We start from the raw sequence: 24,142 nt of genomic DNA on the forward strand, positions 1-24,142 counted from the left end.
ACTCTGCAAACCTGTACCTCCTAATTGAAATGCCACTTTCCAGAATTGGTGGTCTGTGCTCATGTCGTATTCAGAATATTGCTGCTGGCTCTATGGTACAAATCAGAATTTTTCTTGTTGAAATGAAGATTTTTCCCCCTGGTATCCTGGTTCCACTGGTGCTCTTTTTGGCTTCTTCTCCATAGACAATGATGAGGCCGTGGCTGACACCAGCAGGCGTGTGGGCGGAGCCCTAACAAGAAAGAGTGCTCTTAGAAACCAATTAAATGATGCCATTAAGCAACTGCAAGCCACAGAAAGAGGTAAGGATCACGGACAGAATTTAAGCCTCACCTGTTTGTTCACTGGTATTAAAATAATATTAAAATAAACCTTTGAGGAAGATATAGATGATTCTTTGCTTTTCCATCATTTTATGAATAAATATTGTTATCTGATGACAAAAGAAACTATATTCATCACACACACCCAAAAAAATTCTAGAAAGTAATTATAAAAGCTGTAACCACACCACCTAGGGTGACCATTCAATTTGAGAGAATTTCCCCTCCAATTGTGCCTATGTGTATGTTCAGTAACTGACTGTGTTAACATCCTTGGTCATTAATAAACATGCCCTAATATGGTAATTGGGTTTCTCTGGCTCCAAATGTGAACAGCTGCCTTCTGTTACATGCCACGGCATTCTTACAGTGAAGCAAGGAGACCAGCGAGCCAGACAGAGAAATAAGAACACTCATCTTGCCTAATCTGAGATGACAGTGGTATTGTAGAAAATGTGACTGGAAGCAGCTGTGTGTTCCCCAGCGTAGTGGAGGTTAAAACATGAGGGCTGAATGGGGATGCTTTACTACTTGTCCAGGAGGATGTCATCCATTGAGAATCCCTGTCATCAGCACCATCAGCACTACCACATGCTAGACATTGGGCTGTGTTTTGCATACATTATCTCATGTTGGAAAGTATCAGCATTACCTTTGAACTGATGTGAACCTTGAGGCTTGTCAAGATTAGGGAATTTGCTCCAAAAGGCACAGTTCCAAAAAGAAGCAGACTCGGGATTCAATGCTACCTCCATCAGAGTTCAGAGCATTTAAGGTTGAATTAAATGTTTCTCCACTTAAAAAAGTTGAAGCTACAACCTCACCTGAGGTTTTTATTACAGAAATAATACATGACCATCATAGAAAAATTAAAAAATATAGATAGAAGAAACAACAGGAGAAGAAAAATATTTTATAATTTTATTACCTAGGGAAAAAATTTTTGTTGTAAACATATTTTTATTTTACGTAAATAGATGTTAAGTAAAAGTTGGATTTCACTATATATGCTTTTTTGAAAATTGCTTTTCTTATTCAAAAATACCTTTCCTTACCAATTTACTTCTGTAGTAGAACTTTTTTTATGGCAAAAATTGGTCTACATAGAAGAATGCTATTCAAACACAAATGTTTTCTGAGTTAACTCTCATATGCATTTTCTGTGGCTTTCTTACCAAGTAGCTAACCTGAAGAAATGCTAATTACTCATTAGTTTTTTAATTTATCTCTAATTGGAAAATGTTTTAAGTGAGCTACATGATTTTAATGAGACAGTCATTCAAACTCACTAACACTGCTTACAGTATTCTTGTGCACCTAACTTACACTACAATCAGTATAATTTAAAAATCTTGTTTGGCTTAAAAGCTCAGAATTTAAGGTCTCTTTCACCCAGTGATTAAATGGATGTTAATGTTCACAACCAATGTCCTGCTTCTCTGCAAAGTGAATGTCTTTGTGCTCTGTGTGAAGGTGAAGCTCAGCAGCGCCTGGGGCAGTCCAAGCTGATCACTGCAGAAGCAAACAGGACAACGATGGAAGTCCAACAGGCTGCTGCCCCGATGGCTAAGAATCTAACCAACTGGTCACAGAATCTTCAAAGTTTTGACTCTTCTGCTTACAACACTGCAGTGGACTCTGCCAGAGATGCAGGTATCACTTAGGAATTTCTCAGTTTGCATCTAGTGGAAGAATTGGCCATTGTTAAGCAATTTTCAGCCCTGGCCAAGTAGCTCAGCTGACGGTAGTTCCTCCCAATACACTAAGGTTTCAGGTTCAATTCTCAGTCAGGGCACACACAAGAATCAAGCCATGAATGCATAAATAAGTAGAACAACAAACCAATGTCTCTCTCTCCCCCTTCCACTCTCTCTAAAATCAGTGAATTTTTTAAAAAGAAATTTTCATTTGGGTTTCATATTAAAATACTGTAGAAGTTAGCATAGAAAAGGAGAAAAATTTTTGCTTGGTTTGTTTATCAATGTGTGTGTGTTTGTGTGTGTGTACATATGAAATTTATGTATTTCATACAAACATTAAGTAGATGAGTTAAGAGTCATTATTATTTTCATGTGAAATACAGTAGCACTTGTTTTTATCAATATAAGCCTGATCCATTCAGGACAGTCAGTCACATGTGTAGAGTTAATAATCTTCACCATCTTGCTTTTAGAAAAAAAATTTACTAAACAGCCTTGCTTTAACTAAACAGTAACACTTTATCCTTCTTCCAAAAAAACAGGTTATTACCAAGAAGTACTGAATATGACCAACATAACTGAAGCTTCTCTCTAAGAAGGAGTTTGTTGGTCAACTTAAACACAATGAAAATGTAATATGTTGATGCCTACCTAATTTATTTAGTTATACATACATGTAAAAAAATCACACATTACTTGAGAAATTTTCTATTTTCCAGATTATTTTTCTCTTCGCATCTCTTAAATATCAATGTCTTTGTCATAACTAGAAGTGTCTGTTCTCAAACATAGTTGTTTTTTGTATGTTTTTTTTAATTACAGTTGACATACAATGTTAGTTTCAGGTATACAACATAGTTCATTCATGGTTTTGCCAACCATATTACTTTTATTTCCATCTGAATTAAGAAACAACTTTATTTTTTTTAATTATTTAGTTATTTAAGGGAGAGAGAAAGAAAGGCAGGAACATAGGTCTACTCCGGTATGAACCCTGACCGGGGTCCGAATCGGCAACCTCTGCACTTCGGAATGATGCTCTAACCAACTAAGCTATCCAGCCAGGGCAAGAAATAGCTTTATTAATCAATATATGATCACTAGAAATTTTATCTCAGGTCACAGATCTCCATTCCCATAAAAGAAAATAGCTCTTCTGTATTCATCTTTTAAGTATATACTCATGAGTTCTTTCATGTAACCATTCACTCAATTGCTTTTAAAACTTGATCTTTAAAAGAGTTGCCTACATGACATTCAACATTCACATTTATAAAGATATTGCCTCAAGAATATTTACTAAATTTGTGTTAATTTTTTCCCTCCTTTTTCAGTTCTATCAGTGATTTCAGTAAGCATCCAGAACTAGCACTAATTGAAATTGTTTCAAGTAACTGTGTTCTCCTCAAATAGCATTTTGTGATTCAAAATAAAGTAAATGAAAGAGCATACCATATTATAGTTTATTAAGACTCTCAAATAAGGTGGCTTCTTTTCTCTAAGAGATATGAGGGCAGGAGAACCCTGTCATATACATTTCCAAAATCAAAATTTAATGTAATACTTTAAATATACTTTATTACCTCTAATTTTTATAAGTTATTGTATTATAAAATGGCTATTGTGGTCAGTGATCTAAACAAAAAATATTTACCTGTGTATTAATCAATACAATAAGCTGATAGTTGCTATTATTTGACTTAATTCCATTCTTTGTGCTGGAGAAGCACCTTGTTTCCTCAGTACAGAAAAGAGGTATTTCCTTGGTCCTTATTGACACATTCTCCTCTGAGTTTAGTTTGGTTTCTGAGAGGCTTGCTCTTGTCCAGCTGCTAATACTCGATGACCAATGTTTATCTCTAGTCAGCTGCTTCAAAACACTGGTGTGCATCAGAATCATGTGCCCCCCCCCCCCCCCCCCCCAGTTCCTGATTCAGTAGGTTTGGAAGGGGGCATTGCGTTTCTAACAAGTTGTCTGGTGAAACTGACACCATTGGTCGGGGGACTCCAGTTCATTAGATTTTGGAGAAAGTTATGCCACTTTCTGTGTTTTCTCATCAACCTGTATCTTTACAATTCATGCTCTTTTCTGTGTGTATGTTACACATAAAAAGAAACAAAACATTACCTAAAAAGTAGTATGATCTGTTTGTACTGTTACCCTTGTCTGGGCCCAAAGCCCACGGCTGCCCACCCTCACCTTGGCACAACTGCCCTTTCTCTGGGTACTCCCTTGTTTCCTCCATCCACCTCTGCCTCTACTGGGGCCACTGCAGCAGCAGTGAGAGGTGTGCATGAGCGTCTGGAAAACAACCTTTCCACCTTCTTTTGTCCAGCATCTTTTAAACTGTTAGAGCAGTTACATTAGAAACGCAAACAGAATCTCTCCTGTGTGGTGAAAGGAACATCTGCATCTTTGCTGTGGATCCTGCCCTTTAGACAAGGACTTCATAAGTCAGCTTGTTCTGCATACATCGGTGCTATAAATGTCACCAATTAGGAATCAATTATACCTTGGGCTTACTTATTAATTTTGCAGGGTTATAAGTACTTTCTTATAGTTCTACCAGAAGTAACCGTGTGTTTGTCTCTTCACCTGATTCCTGAAATATAGTTAACAATGAGATATTTACAGAAGTGGTTAATTTTTGTTAACTGCAGTAAGAAATCTGACAGAAGTTGTCCCTCAGCTCCTGGATCAGCTTCGTACTGTTGAGCAGAAGCGGCCTGCAAGCAACGTTTCTGCCAGCATCCAGAGGATCCGAGAGCTCATTGCTCAGACCAGAAGTGTTGCCAGCAAGGTAACCCATGAAAAGAGTCATCGCCATCTGTCACTCGGTAACAGTGAAAACACAAAGAGCAGCTTCCAGAGCCTGGAACCTGTCTACTGTACTATCCAGCTTCATAGTTCTCAGCACCCTCTGTTCATCAGAATCACATGAAGAGCTTTGCAGACTAAACCCTTTTCTAGCCCCAAGCTCAAAGCAATATATCAGGCTCTCAAGGTAAAGGGTTCAGTACCTGTATTTTATTAAAACTCCTCAATGATTCTAATGTGTAGCCAAGATTTAGGACCACAAACTTAACCTTGTCCACAAACCTCATAGAGCAAAAGTACTCAAGTAAAGCCAAACAAAATTTGCCACGAACCAGCGCAGCTAGTAATTCTAGGTCCTGAGGGAGAACGATGAGGAATTAAGAAAATAGACACATCGAGAAAAGAGGATGAGATCGGAGGCCTCTGCAATGCTGATGGCAAGATCAGAGAGATTGAGTCCCTGGTCTTTGCTTTATTATGTATCATAGACAATTAAAGCCTTTAAGCCAATATACAAATAGGGAAGTCTCTGATACAAAGCCACTCATCTGAGGCATAAATTGGATTCCTCATAAGAGTGCACCACCCTACATCATGCAACAGTCAAGGGTGTGGGGAAAAGTTTAGTGTTGAAAAGATCTTAGTATTAAGAGATCTTAGTATTAAAAGAGTGGGAAAGGCTTAGTCTTAAACTAAGCCTTAGGCTATAATGACCTTGCCAGCTTACAACGTGTTTCTCACAAAAATTAAAGACTCTATTATTAGTATTATTGTTATTATTCATTTCTCATTATCCATTATTTTAACAGTTGTTTCAGTGCAATTGCTATATGGAATAATCTTGCCTATCTACTTCAAAGAATTTTCTCATACAACACACAGGATATGAAGTTTTTACTGACCCTTCACAGGCTTGGCTGAGGAAACACATATAGCTAAACTGAATAAGCTCAACGAAGACCCTAGTCTGAGATGCTTATACAGAAGCAACACAGCAACACCATAACTAGCACCAGAGTTAGTGGGAATATGTCCTGACACAACCATTAACATTTGCACTGTGGCAAAACATGGCTTGTTCTTGGCTTTCTTTTTAATTTGTTCTTTATTGATTTATAGACCAGCAGCATTTTTATTAAAACTAAATATATTATTTTATTTTCTCAATTGAGAATTGGCCTGCACAGACTATTGGCATAAATTACTGGCAGAAATAAGAGTTGGAAATCCACTATTTTATAACGAGGGAGATAATGATTTGTAGATATGCCATCTTTTAAATGATCTATGATAGTTGAGTCCACACCATTAACTACCTTTTTTAGATACCCTGGAGAACATTTCGAAAAAGATTTATCATTAAGAAATAGTATTTCCAAAACTGAGTTTTCTGTGAGTGATTTCTGGTCATTTTAATCACGTGGAGTAAAATTTAGGGACCTTAAACACTTAAAACCATTTCCTAAAAAGAGTCTTGGCAATAAATTTGGAACCTGCTAGGCTCCCCAAAGTGAGATGCTTTCTGTGCAGGTAATGTATCCTTCTCCGACTCTCAATTTTTACATTAACTCCACACGCTGCTTAATTGTTTATTAAGATGTATTGATGTCTACTCAACTGGCAACAAAGGACAGCTGCACTCTAGGCACCTGGGAATATATATTAACCAAATCAATATTAATTAATTGATATAAATACATCTAATCATTCATAAATATTTGCATAAATGGCATAGATAGGCACAGTCTATCCACTTCTGAATCCTCTGAAAATCACCTTGAATGAGACCCATTTAGCGTATCATATTGGGTCTCTTAGAAATGCAGTTATTGAATTTTGCTTTTTGTGTTGCTTTTCTGAGAATCATTATAAGAGACAGTAATTAACTCATCTTTAGAATTATTGTAATGATAAAGCCAAGCACTGAAACACATTTTATAGTTATCATCTTATTCTCTACAACAAATTTATTGTCCTTATTTTACAAATGAGAAAACTGCAATGACTATACTTTCAGGGATCATTTCTATAGTTCGTTACCTACCTGAAAACTGCAGGTTAAATGACTTATTTGTGGTTACATAGTTATAAGTGGCAGAGCCAAGTTTCAAGACCCTGCCTCAGACTTCAGACCTTGATCTAGACCCCTCCTAACTGCAGAGTCGTGGTCGGGGATGTTGCTCACAGCCTAGCCCCATGCTCCTTTTCTGAAGAGCCCAGTGGGAAGTCATATCTGTATAAGTATTCAAGAGTAGTTATAATTATCTTAATCAGTTCCTTGTTGTTAATCTTATAAGCCTTGTGAATTGTATAACTCAGTGGTCCCCAACCTGTTTTTGGGCCATGGACCGGTTTAATGTCAGAAAATATTTTCACGGACCAGCCTTTAGGGTGGGATGGATAAATGCACAAAATAAAATTATGCGACCGGCATAAAAACTGTGGTATTTTTAAATATAATTGTCGAACTTATGAGACAAGCGTCAAGAGTGAGTCTTAGACGGATGTAACAGAGGGAATCTGATCATTTTTTAAAAATAAAACATCATTCAGACTTAAATATAAATAAAACAGAAATAATGTAAGTTATTTATTCTTTCTCTGCGGACTGGTACCAAATGGCCCACGGACTGCTACCTGTCCGCGGCCCGGGGTTTGGGGACCACTGGTATAACTGACCAAGTATCCATTCAAGCTGCTTAGTTCACTCTAGCCAAGTATGTAGTTCATTGAGAAATTCATATTTATCCTCATTTTTAGGCTTACTCAGTCACCCCATGTTAAATGTAAACTATTATATTACAATCTGCCTTAAATCCTTTCTTAACAAGGTGAGGACATAGGTAAACAAAGGCATGGAGGAGAGTAGAGCTCAGAGACCCCATCAGGAATGAGGGGAGCTATTGAGAACCATGGAAAGACACTGTGCCCATTTCTTCAGCGTACTGTTAATGGAATAATTTATAACTCCAGGTCCAAGTCTCCATGATGTTTGATGGCCAGTCTGCAGTCGAAGTGCACCCTAAGACCAGTGTGGATGACTTAAGGACCTTCACGTCCCTGAGCCTGTACATGAAACCTCCTGTGAAGCAGCCGGAACAGGCTGGGACTGCCGACCAGTTTGTCCTATACCTTGGAAGCAAAAACGTAAGAGTGTGAAGTTTTACTTTTATTTTTATTTTTTTGTTTTTTTGTTTTGTTTTTTTTTTTCAATCACAGTTTACATTCAATATTATTTTGTATTAGTTTCAGGTGTACAACATAGTTGTTAGACAATGATATACTTTATAAAGGGATCCTCGTCATATCTGCAGTACCCACCTGGCACCATATATAGCTATTACAATGTTACTGACTTTACTCCCTATGCTGTACTTTACATCCTGTGACTATTTTGTAACTGCCAATTTGTACTTCTTAAAAAGAGGGAATAATATTAAAAGAAAAACAGGTATTTTGTCCTTGCCTTACAACAAAGCTACCTATGCCAACAAAATTCCCATTCTGGTAACTCAAAAAGTATAGATCATTTTAGCGCCAAAACTAAAGTGGTGATTTTAAAGTCAAGTAATTTCTTCTTTGTGGGATATTTCTGGGCTTGCTTCACATCAACCTCATACTGCTAACTTTGAGGAGTCTGAATGTAGCATTCCAAAGAACTTCAGAATACAGAGGCCTATTATGTTTGACGCTGAATCCTGTTTGAAGATGTGTAGCAATTGGTATTGGCAGGCTGTGTTATATTCCTGGTTAACTACAAACAAGGTTAGCACATTCCTGGCAGCTGTCAAAAGTCCACAAGCCTGCGCTTGCTTGCCTCCCTGTCCAGATGCACTTGTACAAGCCAAGTGGACTAGCAGACTGAGGCAGCCATAGGGAGGCTGGCAAGAAAGAGGCATTTGCCCAGTCTAACAGGAACTTTGGTAATAATTCAGTCCAGGCGTACCTTGACACAGCCAAATGTTGGCACTGCTTATTGTCCTCTAAAGAAATAAAAACAAAAGATGATATTCATTCATTTGAATTTTATTTAAGCAACTTCTTGACATTTCAGGCCAAAAAAGAGTACATGGGTCTTGCAATCAAAAACGACAACCTGGTATATGTTTATAATTTGGGAAATAAGGATGTAGAGATTCCTCTGGACTCCAAGCCTGTCAGTTCATGGCCTGCTTACTTCAGCATTGTCAAGATTGAAAGGTAAAGTGAATCCAGGCCAGGGCTTATGTGTACATTTTATAAGGCGTGCGCGCGCACACACACACACACACACACACACACACAAACACACCTCACTCACTGTCTTCTTGTGGATGTTGTAAGGAACATTTTTTCTCTATTCTTCCTCCTCTTTCTTCCATTATTCATATAATCCTTCCAAAATTCCTTAGTGAAAAACAAAAGGTTAAAAAAAATGTTCATCATTTTAAAATACTAACTTGATTATTAGATCTCTATATCTGGCCAATCCATGAATTAATTTCAAGATGGAATGTCTTTTTTGCCTTTCCCATTGATTATTGACATTCTATAAATGCATGTAACAAAATCAAATCACTAATTCTGTGACAACAGAACATTAACACTGTGACATTAAAAATATGTATTTTCTATAAATTATCAGCCTACTAAAAAATGAAAATTCTTTATCTCAACAGGGTAGGAAAACATGGAAAGGTGTTTTTAACAGTCCCAAGTCTCAGCAGCACTGCAGAGGAAAAGTTTATTAAAAAGGGGGAATTCGCGGGGGATGATTCCTTGTTGGATCTGGACCCCGAGGACACTGTGTTTTATGTTGGTGGTGTGCCTTCAAATTTCAAGGTAAGTTCTCCAGGTATATTTTGGCTTATTGCAAATCTACTATGATTGTTTTTGTTTGTTTGTTTGTTTGGTTTTTTGTGGGGTTTTTTGTATTTTTCTGAAGCTGGAAACGGGGAGAGACAGTCAGACAGACTCCCGCATGCGCCCGACCAGGATCCACCCGACACCCCCACCAGGGGCGACGCTCTGCCCACCAGGGGGCGATGCTCTGCCCCTCTGGGGCGTCGCTCTGCCGTGACCAGAGCCACTCTAGCGCCTGGGGCAGAGGCCAAGGAGCCATCCCCAGCGCCCGGGCCATCTTTGCTCCAATGGAGCCTTGGCTGCGGGAGGGGAAGAGAGAGACAGAGAGGAAGGGGGGGTGGAGAAGCAAATGGGTGCTTCTCCTATGTGCCCTGGCCAGGAATTGAACCCAGGTCCCCCGCACGCCAGGCCGACACTCTATCGCTGAGCCAACCGGCCAGGGCCTATGATTGTTTTCTTTAAAAAATCCATAAGAACTACAGTGGTTTGGGAGTGGGATGAAAATCTTGATATTTTAAAGAAAAGCTTAGCTCAGTGAGTAGTAGAATTCTGAACCAGGATCTATATACATTTGGTCCTTGCTTACTACATTTTCATAGTATCAAATGCATTCAAGCTATAGCTAACATTTGAATATCAGTTTGTTTCATTCTGATACATACCTGCCTCACATGCCCTCCATCTATTGCAAGAGTATACACCTGTACCCTGTGGGTTTGTATCTAGTCTTCAGGTTACAGATGACAACTTCAAAAACTTAGTTATCTCAACTAATATAAGCATAAAAAATAATATGAAGGAGGGGGTAGGTCTAAGGGGGAGTGTGAGACCCGATGAAAAGTAAATAAAGGAATGGCCCAAGGAGATAGGGAGTTAATCTAGGATTCAATTCCAGGACTATTATTTTCTAGGTATAAGTACACTGTTGAGCCTAAGAATTACTTTCTCTTGATATGAGAACAAGAATGAATACTTCCCAGAGCTGGTGTAAGGATTTTGGTCATAAATTCACTACTTAGTGGGTGACTGGCACATAGGATATGTTCAATAAATCCCACCCTCTTGTTAAGAACATGATTTATCTAAATGATTTGGCATAGAGTAGACACAAACTCATGGCTAGAAAGATATCAATATCTAGGATAGGTCTCCTAGACCAGCTATTTGTTTTATTGCCTGCTCTGTGTCGTCCGGGTGAAATGTGATCATGGGACATTTGACTTTGCTTGGTCTGTTGTACAGCCTCCTGCAAGCTTAAACCTGCCTGGTTTCATTGGCTGCCTGGAATTGGCCACTTTGAATAACGATGTGATCAGTTTGTACAACTTTAAGCACATTTATAATATGGATCCCTCCAAATCAGTGCCCTGTGCCAGGTAAGAAAGTGTTCAGAGTACTAGAAACTTCAATAGCCATGCAAGAGCAGCAGGTGAGACAAGTGTGGATCAGTGTCCAGGTTCTCAATCTTTTCTTTGGGAAAACTAGTTTTGAAGCTGCATAATAGTCATGCCTGAAAAAATACTTTTCAGATTTTCTCTACCTTAGACAAACATGCATAATTATAAAAAGTATTAAAACAACCTCTTTGCAGCTTTGATTTAGGAGTCCAGAGAGTGGGTTTCACTAACACATAAGATAGAGAAAAAAGTCCATTAAAAACAATTCATTTAACTTACCTATAAATGCTTCTTTATGTCACTTCTGCAGGCATTATGACTTCATTTAAATGCTGGAAGGTCCACGGAGGATATCATGAGATGGGTGGAAAGAGCCTCACTTGAAAAGCATAACATTGTAATGTTTATATGATTCTTGCATTTTTATTTCAGAGATAAACTGGCTTTCACTCAGAGTCGGGCTGCGAGCTATTTCTTCGATGGCTCTAGTTATGCTGTGGTAAAGGATATCACCAGGAGGGGGAAGTTTGGTCAAGTGACTCGCTTTGACATAGAAGTTCGAACACCAGCCGACAATGGACTTGTGCTCCTGATGGTCAATGGAGTGAGTAAAAATAAAAGTCCTCATCTTCTCCTCTATTTCCTTTACTTTCTGCTATGCATATTTCTAGGAACCTTCCAAGGTTGCATCATGCCACCAAACTGAAGTCTTAGTGTAGAGATCAAAATTAAATTATTTTCTTCAGGGAAGTGATGTCAACAATAAGTAAAAGCAGCCTTGAAATGCATTTCCCTGTGCTACGTTTTTGAATGTAGATGAAATACAACCTCTTTAATATACTGAGAGAGTTTTGCCTGTCCAGGCAGTGACACAGTGGATAGAGCCTTGGACTGGGATGCAGAGGACCCAGGTTCGAGCCCCCGAGGTCACCAGCTTGAGCTGGTGCACCAGCTTGAGCATGGGGTTGCTGGCTTGAGTGTGAGATAATAGACATGACCCCATGGTTGCTGGCTTGAGCCCAAAGGTCACTGGCTTGAAGCCCAAGGTTGCTAGCTTGAGCCCAAGGTCACTGGCTTGAGTACAAGGTCACTGGCTTGAGGAAGGGGTCACTTGCTCTGCTATAGCTGCCAGTCAAGGCACACATGAGAAAGCAATCCATGAACAACTAAGGTGCTGCCATGAAGAATTGAAGCTTCTTCTCTCCCTACCTGTTTGTCTATCCCTATCTGTCCCTGTCTCTCTCTGTCTCTTGTCGCAAAGAAAAAAAAAGGAAACTATAGTCTTTATAAATAAGTAGAGGAATAAAACTTTAAATATATATATATACACACTGAGAGAATTTATAAAACTTTAAATATATATGTATATATATACATATATATATATATATATATAGAGAGAGAGAGAGAGAGAGAGAGAATTTATAGGGAAATCAGCACCAAACTCTAGGAAAAGCAGTGTCTCAACAGAAATTTAACACTGACTTTTTAAATTGTGTGCCTTCATCAGTAAAAAGAAGTTTGCATATATTTGCATATTTATATATACATTTCTTTATTAATGATATGTATATGCCATAGAGTATTCAAAACTAAGAATAAAAGAAAATTAATTTAAACATAATATTGAATAAAAATAAATTTTATTTTAAAATATGAAATCAAATTTTTTATCTGTTAATGATACAAAAATTATTGTTATTAGCAGAGTTAGAACAATGTAATTAAATATGCTTAAGTATTTTTCAAAGTCTCATTAAACTTTTTTTGATAGAGCCTGACCAGGCGGTGGTACAGTGGATAGAGTGTCAGACTGGTATGCAGAGGACCCAGGTTCGAGACCCCAAGGTTGCCAGCTTGAGCGCAGGCTCATGTGGTTTAAGCAAAGCTCAACAGCTTGACCCAAGGTCGCTGGCTTGAGCAAAGTGTTACTCGGTCTGCTGAAGGCCTGCGGTCAAGGCACATATGAGAAAGCAATCAATGAACAACTAAAGTGTTGCTATGAAAAACTGATGATTGATGCTTCTCATCTCTCCGTTCCTGTCTGTCTGTCCCTATCTCTGACTCTCTCTCTGTCTCTGTAAAAAAAAACTCTTTTTGATAGAATAATTCAAAAGTCTTGTTCTAAGTTTGATTTATTTCAATATTAAATTTTATTGGCTGTCATAACTGGACAAGATACCTCATGAAAATAAAACTGCCAGAAGTGTATCATTGGCTTTGCTTACTAAATCATAATACTCTTTTTCAACTTCATTCACAAATTTGCAACACTTATCTTTGAAATTTGGTACATTTCCAGTTTTCCTGATATCAGTCTTGCAAGCTAATCAGCTATTATGTCATTTTGTACACTTAAAAAAAAGAGTTCAAGAACACTGGAAATCTTCATTTGAAAGACTTTTAAACAGGTTAAAAATTCCTTTCTAGCAGTATTTTAATAGTGCAGTTATGAGAGTTTTTATAAGAAGTACGCTTTTGACCAGGCGGTGGCGCAGTGGATAGAGCATCGGACTGGAATGCAGAGGACCCAGGTTTGAGACCCCGAGGTCGCCAGCTTGAGCGTGGGCTCATCTAGTTTGAGCAAAAACTCACCAGCTTGGACCCAAGGTCGCTGGCTCAAGCAAGGGGTTACTCAGTCTGCTGAAGGCTCATGGTCAAGGCACATATGAGAAAGCAATCAATGAACAACTAAGGTGTCGCAACGAAAAACTGATGATTGATGCTTCTCATCTCTCTCCGTTCCTGCCTGTCTGTTCCTATCTATCCCTCTCTCTGACGCTCTCTCTGTCTCTGTAAAAAAATAAAAAGAAAAAAAGAAAAGCAGCTATTAGAAAAAAAAAAATACACTTTCATTGTGTTTATCAACAAGTTCACTTAATAAAAAATTTCCAAATGTATTTTTAAAACCATCTCTCCAAAAAAATTTACTTTCTCATCCATTGTTATAATATACCTACCCTGAAATGACAGATCAAGTATGCATTTTTTTTTAAAAATAGCTAGTAGGTTTTGTACTATTGAAAGACATTTGTCATCACAAAGAAAAGTTAACAAATTTAGAATAATTAATTTTATAAGAGAAATGTATAACTAATCTGACAGCATTTTTAATAATTCACCAGACATAATCTGCAAACATCTATGAGTCTCCAAATATGGTGATTTGCTGCATTTCAATAGAAAATCATTGTAAATATTCTATTATTTATCTCACCTATAAATCCATGTAACTAAGCACACTGAAATAAACTGCAAAAGGCTAAAAGCAAAGAAATAAGTGAGGAGCTACCATCAGCCTTCAAGTGTGGAACTTCACTCTTTTTGTTTTCTTTTTTTTTTTTTAGGTGACAGGAGGGGAGATAGTGAGTCAGACTCCCTCATGCACCCTTACTGGAATCAACCCAGCAATCTCATCTTGGGTAGATGCTCAAGTGCTGAGCTATTTTTAGCACCTGAGGCTGTTGTGCTCCAGTGGAGCTATCCTCAGTGCCAGGAGCCACACTGGAACCAATCCAGCCACTGACTGTGGGAAGGATAGAGAGGTAGAAGAGGGAGAGTGAAGGAGGAGAAGCAGATGGTCACTTCTGTGTGCCCTGACCAGGAATTGAACCCAGGATGTTTGTTTGCCAGGCCTACACTCTATCCACTGAGCCACCAGCCAGGGCTGGAACTTCACTCTTAAGGGCTCATATAATGTGTGAATTCCATGAAAATCCATCCAAAGGACAAAACGAAGGCCCAGTGTCAATCCATGTGTTAAAAATAAAAAGTTATTTTCTCTATTTTAGAATTGATTTTAAAAAACATTGATTTGTTATTACAGTTTATTTATTTATTCATTGATTGATATCCATATGTGCCCTGACTAAGAATCAAACCTTCAACCTTGGTGTATAGGGATGATACTCTAACCAACTGAGCTATCCAGCCAGGGCTATTTTAGTGTTTTTAAATGAGCATAAATAAAAGTTGAAATATTTTCTTTCTATCTCCCGATGGATTGTTTCCTACATTCTCAGTAGTATACAAACTCTACTCAGAAGACCACTTTCTAAAAATAAAAGATTACTTTTTATAAAATAAGGACTTTCATATAGCACCTTATTATTTAAATCCATTGAATTCTTGTGTCTATGAACTATCTTCTGAAACAAACAAGTCTGGTCAGTAAATTACTTGAGTGTTATAGCATTATTGGGGTTTTCAACCATCATATGGTCCAAGTGCATAATAATTTTATTTTTACAGAAACCCAACACTTCAAAATAACACAGAAACAGCCCCTTTTAGCACCCATATTTTCTGATGTTTTCAAGATTCTTTTTGACATACCTTGAAATTAGTTTTTTTTTTTAAAGAATTCTTTAACCACAAGCATATCTGAGAATTCCTTTTTTTTAAAATTTTTTATTTATTCATTTTAGAGAGGAGAGAGAGAGACAGAGAGAGAGAGAGAGAGACAGAGAGAGAGAGAGAAGGGGGGGGAAGAGCTGGAAGCATCAACTCCCATATGTGCCTTGACCAGGCAAGCCCAGGGTTTTGAACCGGCAACCTCAGCATTTCCAGGTAGACGCTTTATCCACTGCGCCACCACAGGTCAGGCTTGAAATTAGTTTTTAATATCACCAATGTTCCTCTTAAAATGAAATACAATCACATCTATTGGCTTGTTATAACTTTCAAAAGTTGCCTAAAGAAAAAGCATTTGAATACTTATGGTCTATAATACTCTGTTTTCCAAATTTCTAAAAGGTCTTAAGACTTAAGTCATACATAAAATTTTATTTTATTTTTTTCTGAAGCTGGAAACGGGGAGAGACAGTCAGACAGACTCCCGCATGCACCGGACCGGGATCCACCCGGCACGCCCACCAGGGGCGAAGCTCTGCCCACCAGGGGGTGAGGCTCTGCCCCTCCGGGGCGACCAGAGCCACTCCAGCGCCTGGGGCAGAGGCCAAGGAGCCATCCCCAGCGCCCGGGCCATCTCCACTCCAATGGAGCCTCGGCTGTGGGAGGGGAAGAGAGAGACAGAGAGGAAGGAGGGGGGAGGGGGGAGAAGCAAATGGGTGCCTCTCCTATGTGCCCTGGCCGGGAATCCAACCCGGGTCCCCCGCACGCCAGGCCAACGCTCCACCGCTGAGCCAACCGGCCAGGGCCAAAATTTTATTTATTTAGAGTAAATAAAAAGCCCATAGAAGACCTGACCTTCTAGGCAGTGGCACAGTGGATAGAGTGTTGACCTGGGACACAGAGGACCCAAGTTCAAAGCCCTTACGTTGCCACCTTGAGCATTAGGGTCACTGTCTTGAGTGTGGGATCATAGATGTGACCCATGATCACTGGCTTGAGCCCAAAGGTTGCTGGCTTGAGCAAGTGGTCACTATCTCCGCTGAAGTCCCTCAGTCAAGGCACATATGAGAAAGCAATCAATGAACTACTAAAGTGCCACAACAAAGAATTGATGCTTTTCTTCTCTCTCCTTTCTGATCTCTTTCCCTATCTGTCCTTCTCTCTGTCTCTCTCTCTCTCACTCAAAAAAACAAACAAAACAAAAACCCATAGAGTATAGCTGTTTTGAATTGTATATAAATATTAACATTTTGGTATATTAATATGAAACATAACTGCTGATGAGGATGTTGTTATAATTTTACATTTCAATAATAAGGAATACAGTGTTATTTCCCAAATTCAGCTAAATCTACACTTGTATAATAGCAGATGCTCACATTTTATAACTTCCTTCTCTTTGCAGAGCATGTTTTTCAGCCTGGAAATGCGCAATGGTTATCTGCATGTGTTCTATGACTTTGGATTTAGCAATGGCCCTGTGCATCTTGAAGACACTGTGAAGAGAGCTCAAATTAATGATGCAAAATACCACGAGGTACAAATCATTGCAGTTTGGATAGTTTTTCTGTTTGATTTGGCTTTGCTTGAACTTAGATCTATTGATTTAATCAGATATTCAGCCAGGTTAGGTAAAAAAGTAATTAAACGAAACACCTTCACTTCTGAAGACCAACTAAAGGGCACTCGGCTACTTAACTCCAGGATAACATTTACTTTAAAAAATAGATGTTTTTGTCATATTGACCTTTCTAGAAAAGAGTCACTGAAAGATTTATTTTAGTTGCTTCATTACTCAAAAAGCTCCTGTTAATGCTCAATATCTTGATTATAGTGATACTCCTGTAGAATCCTTCTACACATTTGTTGAAAATGCCAGCATGTAGATATACAGCTATTTGCTTAGTTATCCTTAGAGCCTCACTATATGTAAAGAGTACATATAAGTAAATAGAGAATCTCCTTTTAAACCATATATCCAGAACTTAGAAAATACTAACACAGATCCCTTGTAAAGAGAAACCACAAAGAATGCTCTTTAGTCTTGAAACAGATGTGCAGTATACTGATAACCATCTATTTTTATTAACAATGACTTTAAATCTACAATTTAATAAAATCTATAAAAGTCATATTACCTTTGGGCCCTGGCCGGTTAACTCAGCGGTAAAGCATTAGTCTGGTGTGTGGAAGTCCCAGGTTCAATTCCCAGCCAGGGCACACAGGAGAAGTGCCCATCTGCTTCTCCACCTCTCCCTCTCTCCTTCCTCTCTGTCTCTCTCTTCCCCTCCTGCAGCCAGGGCTCCATTGGAGCAAAGTTGGCCCGGGCACTGAGGATGGCTCTGTGGCCTCTGTCTCAGGTGCTAGAATGGCTCTGGTTGCAGTGGAGCAATGCCCCACATGGGTCGAGCATTGCCCCCTGGTGGGCATGCCTGGTGGATCCTGGTCCTGCGCATGCGGGAGTCTGTCTGTGTGCCTCCCCTTGCCCCCCCTTCTCACTTCAGAAAAAAAAAATTTTTGTTTAAGTCATATTACCATTAAAATTGAACCAAATTGTGGAGAGTAAGAAGATATATTTCTGTTTTCAGTTAAAAGTCCATAGCTTTCATGAGGATGGTTTACAATAAAAGATTATTTTAACTATTTTTCTGACTAACATTTTCACAGATTTATTAAGGCTTCTCACTATATCACCAAAAAATAAAACCAGTAATATTCAGTCTACAGTCCAGAAGGTACCTGTTTATAATTCTTTCCCAAATCTCCTCAAAGGGGCCAAAGAAATCAATTGGCTTTATGACAAATGGTTCCCAGTCTAGCTCCTTCTCTGTATGGAAATCCTTCTCCAGGAAGTATGAATTTATAAGTAAGAATTTTCATGTCCGAGTGAGAAAGGAAAATCTATTTCCCATTTTGTAAACAAATAAGCATAAGAACATGGAAGTTCAACTGTTTTAACCAGAATAATTAAAATATACAGTAGTTATCAAAAAGTTGATTGTTAAACAGTGATCAAGACTTCCTACATATTATTTCTCCTAGATCTCAATCATTTACCACAATGATAAGAAAATGATTTTGGTAGTTGACAGACGACATGTCAAGAGCATGGACAATGAAAAGATGAAAATACCTTTTACAGACATATACATTGGAGGGGCTCCCCCAGAAATCTTACAATCCAGGTAAATTTTCTGGGTTTTTGTCAATATCTTAGTTAAGTGGTTCTTTGTTCCTCACAATGTACTGGGCTGAGTATTCAACACCCAGGATAGATCTATTAAAAAGTTTTAGGATCCCTCACCTGCTACTTTTATCCATGTGCACAGGCACATGCACACACGTGTATGCATCTTTGGGCCCTTTGCAGCCAGTCCTCGTGACCCCTTAATTAGTATCTACTCCATATGATCTATAGGTTTAATTATGTCCCTTTACTTTTGTTTTAGTCTTAATTTAAACTTATTTGAATTCTCAAATAGCATATATTGGTAAAAAATTTAAGGGAAAATTTTTAAGTTTATATAAGGGGTTGTGAATTGCATATAGTGAAACATTAATTCTAAATATATTTAAAATTTTGCTATCTCTTATTACAATCAGTCCATAGCATCAGAGACTTTTAAGAGTGAGAGATAGATTTTGGATATTCCAGTCCAGTGGTTCTTAACCCTGGTTCCCATTGAAATAACCTAGAGAGCTTTATAAACGCCATTGGCCATGACCACTCTCCAGAAATTCTGAATGCTCTGAGATAAGGCCACAATGTAATATTTAAAAACAAACAAACAAAACAAAACTCTTCCCCAATCAGGTAATTCTACTGTGCAACCAAGGTTGAGAAATGCTGGTAGAATTCACTCTCTCATCCCATACAGATCCCCACTCCATTGGCTCTCACACCTCTCTTGGAATAAATGTAGTGATGTATCTGTGATTACCTCTGAATGCAAATATATATATATATATATATATATATATATATATCAATTTTAGTTACTTCAAATTTTTATTAAAAATTTTATTTACATTTTTATAAAAAGCTTTATAGCTTTTCCTCATTTCGAATCATAACTAGTGTCATCCCCCTTCCGTGTCACAATGGTTCCTATTTTTAAAAGGCTCCCCAAGCTTCCTTTTCAAACTAAATAGCCTCTTCAGTCCTTCAACCATGCCAGGTTGGACCTTTAACCACCATCACTGCCATTACATGTACCCCAATCTGTCCATCAGTATGGCCCTCCCGGTGTGATATTGTCGGAGCACAATGTAGGCAACGTTACTTCTTAGTCTGGCTAGTGTTCATCTAAAATACATTAAAGGCATTGTAATCTGGTCAAAACTAATTTTATATTCATTCAATATCCAGTAGCATGTTCTTGGGTACTCCTATATACTAGGTATGATAATAGGTACTAGGGTTACAGTAATGAGAAAAATGCCATCCCTGATCTTCAAGATAAAAGATTTCTTACTTTCCTAATGATCCCAAGACCCAGAAGTCATACTAGCCTTACTTGATTACAGTGTGTGTTGCAAATAAGCCAAGAAGATAAATTTATGACACAAATGGATCAGTGAAAGACTGATAACTGGGTTTTCTTCTTAACTTAGCATTGTGACATAAGAAATTAAGATTTCTTAGTTTACTTTTATAGCCTACACCATGTAAAATTGTCAAGAATTGACCATTTTTGACCTTAAAAAGGTCAGCTATAAGTGATTATAAATAAAGTTAAGTCACATAGCCTACTTATGTAGAGTAGCATCATCATCATGGCTATACCAGTGAAGATTACTTTTCTTTTCCAGGACTCTACGAGCACACCTTCCCCTAGATATCAACTTCAGAGGATGCATGAAGGGTTTCCAGTTCCAAAAGAAAGATTTCAATTTATTAGAGCAGACAGAAACCCTGGGAGTAGGTTACGGATGCCCAGAAGACTCTCTTGTAAGTACCAATCAAAAGCTTTATAATAATAAATAATAATAAATAAATACAGAACTTTTCACTCTCAAAAGCTGGATAGCTCTTTTGAGCTTCTTTGTAATTCTAGGTCCACCTTGGGCTCTTTTCCACCATCAGCAGAAAGAATCATTAGGTCAGGAAAGATTGTGAGGTTCCAGTGTGACTTGTCCAGTTTCCTCAGTTTTCCATGGGTGGGGCTTGCAAAACCCAGAGAGGCTGTGTGAGCACCATTACTCACTCAGGGTAGAGGAAGTGAATAAGTTGAAACCCATCTGTTAGAGACACACAGAAGGAAGGTGAATATGCCTGAATTCCAGTATAAACTAGAAGTTTAAAAAACTATTAATAAGAAACCAGCAAACAAGACCGTTGATATGTGAGAAATTCACTTTTTAAACATTTGATAATTATTACAAACACTAAATTCACTTTTTTGGCACACAGATATCTCGCAGAGCATATTTCAATGGACAGAGTTTCATTGCTTCAACTCAGAAAATAGCTTTCTTTGATGGCTTTGAAGGAGGTTTCAATTTCCAAACGTTACAACCAAATGGGTTACTATTCTATCACGCTTCAGGGGTAAGTACTTGTTTTTCGCTGAGGAAACTTCTTTGTGATAATTGTTTTGTCTATTAAAAATACTTTTAAGCATGTTAACAGTGATTTTTTTTTATTCAGATTCACTTTGATTCACATATATATACACAGAGAATGCCTTATTTTAGGTACTTTATAAAGTATTAGATATAGTACATCAGGGGTTCTTAATCTGGGATTCATAGACCCACTCCTTGGGGGTTCATGAAAAGAATTTATAAGGTCTGTAGACTTCATGGGGAAAAATTACATCTTTAATTTTTCCAACTAAAATTTAGCATTTTCTTCCATTGTGAATGCTGGCAACTAATTACAATAATATTAGCAGTACCTATAACTTTTTCATTTTACATTTAAGTTGTCACAGATACCTCAAAATATTATTTTTGCTCATTGCTAGTTCTAAATTATAGTACTTATTAGATCTGTTTCTAGATATTATTATTTAATGCCTTAATAAGAAGTACATGTATTACTATATCACAAATTTATTGTTTTAATATTTTGAAACTGTATTTCAATGTGATTGGTTTCTTTTGTGTTTCTAAAAATTTTGTTTTCTGCATATTAAAACATTATTTTATGAAGGGGTCCATATGTATCTATCACCAAACTGCCAAAGTGGTCCATGGCACAAAAAATGTTAAGAACCACTGAATGTTAAGAACAAATAAGTGTGGCCCTGGCCGGTTTGCTCAGTGGTAGAGCATCGGTCCGGTGTCTGGAAGTCCAGGGTTCATTTCCCAGTCAGGGCACACAGGAGAAGCACCCATCTGCTTCTCCACCCCTCCCCCTCTCACTTCTCTCTCTCTTTCTCTCCCTCTTTCTCTCTTCCCCTCCTGCAGCCATGGCTTGATTGGAGTGAGTTGGCCCCAGGTGCTGAGTATGGCTCTATGGCCTCCACCTCAGGCACTAAAAAAAAAAAAATGGCTCCGGTTACAATGGAGCAAGGGCTGCAGATGGGCAGATCATTGCCTCCTAGTGGGCTTGCTGGGTGGATCCCAGTCAGGGCACAATGCAGGAGTCTCTCTCTGCCTCCCCTCCTCTCACTGAATTAAAAAAAAAGAAGAAATAAGTATGATATAATTTATAAAATAGTAAAAAGAAGATAACTTCTCTCTCATTGCATTTGCTGAAGAATACTTGAGCTCGTCTTAAAGATATATTATTTCAAAAATAAAATAAGATCTGTAGAAGTGTAGTGACCCTAAGATTCAACTGATTTATCTCTGCAAAGGTCATTACCAATAGATACACTGATGGACTAGGTCATAATATAAATTACAACACCTTTCACTTGACATACTTATTATTTGTATCTATCACATTTATATTGAATTTAATTTAAATCAGTAACATCTGTGAAAATTGACCCAAAGCACTTTGTAGAAACTCTGTCACCTAACCTGCCTCAGATTACCTGAGCGAATTAACTTTTGCTTGGTCATCTAGCCACATCCCCAAGGAGGTTCAAATATTGCCTTATCTACAGGGATTAAAAGTGGGACATGATGGAATAGAAACGCCTGAGTTTGGAAAGTAACTGACATTAGGACAACTTTCAGCACAATGAAATCACCAGAAATTTTCAATTCTAAATATAGATGATTTTCCCCCCACAGAAACATGTCTAATTTGATAGGCAATGCCAATATAAGCAATCAAGTATTTTGTTTTTGTTGTTATTCATAAAAGTATTTCACAAGCACACTTCCTTCACACTGGGTGTTCCTTTAGCAATAGCATTAAGGAAAGGTTGGAAGCATGTTCATCTTTCTGATACCTGGCTCCCTGCTTACACCCCGCACTTGCATTGCAGTCAGACGTATTCTCCGTTTCCTTGGATAATGGCACTGTGACCATGAGCGTGAAAGGAACCAAGGTGCAGGCCTCAGATAAGCAGTACAATGACGGGCTGTCCCACTTCGTCATCACCTCTGTCTCACCCACAAGGTACGGCTCCTCACCACATGTGTCTTCCACCAGATGGCTTTATCTGTGGGGCATGATTCTGGGAATTGACCGCTATGAATAACAGGCTATGCTATTACTTTTCTAGTGGTTTTTTTTTTTTAATGTTGAAAGGAGCTACTTACCTCCTTTTTTAAAAAATTGCTCTTAATTTGTAAGACGTGCAAAATAAGTCCCCATAAAATTAGTGAACAGGGATGTAATACAAAGATCTCCCCTCCCCCCAATAAAACCATAGGCTATAATTGCCTCGAGGAAAGTACCTGAACATAGTACTTACTCACTGGAGGACAGTGTTTTGCACATAGAAAGAACTCAGCATATATTGGTGGCATTTAGTTTTCAATTTGGCGATTGAGAATGCTACATGTGTGGCCACATTTTTTTTTTTTTTTTTTTTGTATTTTTATGAAGCTGGAAATGGGGAGAGACAGTCAGACAGACTCCCGCATGCGCCCGACTGGGATCCACCCGGCACACCCACCAGGGGCGACGCTCTGCCCACCAGGGGGCGATGCTCTGCCCCTCCGGGGGGTCGCTCTGCCGCGACCAGAGCCACTCTAGCACCTGGGGCAGAGGCCAAGGAGCCATCCCCAGCGCCCGGGCCATCTTTGCTCCAATGGAGCCTTGGCTGCGGGAGGGGAAGAGAGAGACAGAGAGGAAGGAGAGGGTGGTGGTGGAGAAGCAAATGGGCGCTTCTCCTATGTGCCCTGGCTGGGAATCGAACCCAGGTACCCTGCATGCCAGGCCGACGCTCTACCACTGAGCCAACCGGCCAGGGCCGTGGCCACATTTTAAAATCTCTAATTTTATCTGTAAAATATGTAATAGTGAATTTCTTTCCCATAATAAGAAAGCTTTCTAGGATATGACATGCAGCTCTGTTGTAGATTGCTCCTATCCTATGTCCACTTGCATGGAGCCCTACCATCACAGGAAAACATTAACAGGGCTTTTCTGGAGTCCATTTCCAATCAGGATCAAAACCATTCAATGTGCTTAACAGTGAAAATGATCTCCCATAAACATGTTGAAATGATCACCATGAGATATATTCTGTTTTGTTCCACCAAAAATAAAAAAAAATGTTGATGATTAGTCATCTTAACTTATGGGTTTAAATCTCAGTCATGGTTTGGAGGGTCTTTTCTGTGTACAGAAATAGTCAA

At 38.5% G+C, this 24,142-nt stretch overlaps 1 protein-coding gene across 5 annotated transcripts in view; it reads left to right on the forward strand.

Moving 5' to 3' along the window:
• The window catches only part of LAMA4 (laminin subunit alpha 4), a 167,788-nt gene that overhangs the window by 120,719 nt on the left and 22,927 nt on the right, over nucleotides 1-24,142 (forward strand). For all 5 annotated transcript variants that reach the window (XM_066373432.1, XM_066373430.1, XM_066373429.1 and 2 more), the window contains exons 17-29: nucleotides 186-302; nucleotides 1,797-1,976; nucleotides 4,685-4,824; nucleotides 7,815-7,988; nucleotides 8,896-9,041; nucleotides 9,500-9,662; nucleotides 10,926-11,059; nucleotides 11,513-11,684; nucleotides 16,839-16,970; nucleotides 18,476-18,618; nucleotides 20,246-20,384; nucleotides 20,847-20,984; nucleotides 22,822-22,955. In XM_066373432.1, coding sequence (XP_066229529.1) covers nucleotides 186-302; nucleotides 1,797-1,976; nucleotides 4,685-4,824; nucleotides 7,815-7,988; nucleotides 8,896-9,041; nucleotides 9,500-9,662; nucleotides 10,926-11,059; nucleotides 11,513-11,684; nucleotides 16,839-16,970; nucleotides 18,476-18,618; nucleotides 20,246-20,384; nucleotides 20,847-20,984; nucleotides 22,822-22,955 — 1,912 coding nt within the window. The remainder of the gene's footprint in view (nucleotides 1-185; nucleotides 303-1,796; nucleotides 1,977-4,684; nucleotides 4,825-7,814; nucleotides 7,989-8,895; nucleotides 9,042-9,499; nucleotides 9,663-10,925; nucleotides 11,060-11,512; nucleotides 11,685-16,838; nucleotides 16,971-18,475; nucleotides 18,619-20,245; nucleotides 20,385-20,846; nucleotides 20,985-22,821; nucleotides 22,956-24,142) is intronic.

Source organism: Saccopteryx leptura, chromosome 3, assembly GCF_036850995.1.
Source record: "Saccopteryx leptura isolate mSacLep1 chromosome 3, mSacLep1_pri_phased_curated, whole genome shotgun sequence".
NCBI classification, from domain to species: domain Eukaryota; kingdom Metazoa; phylum Chordata; class Mammalia; order Chiroptera; family Emballonuridae; genus Saccopteryx; species Saccopteryx leptura.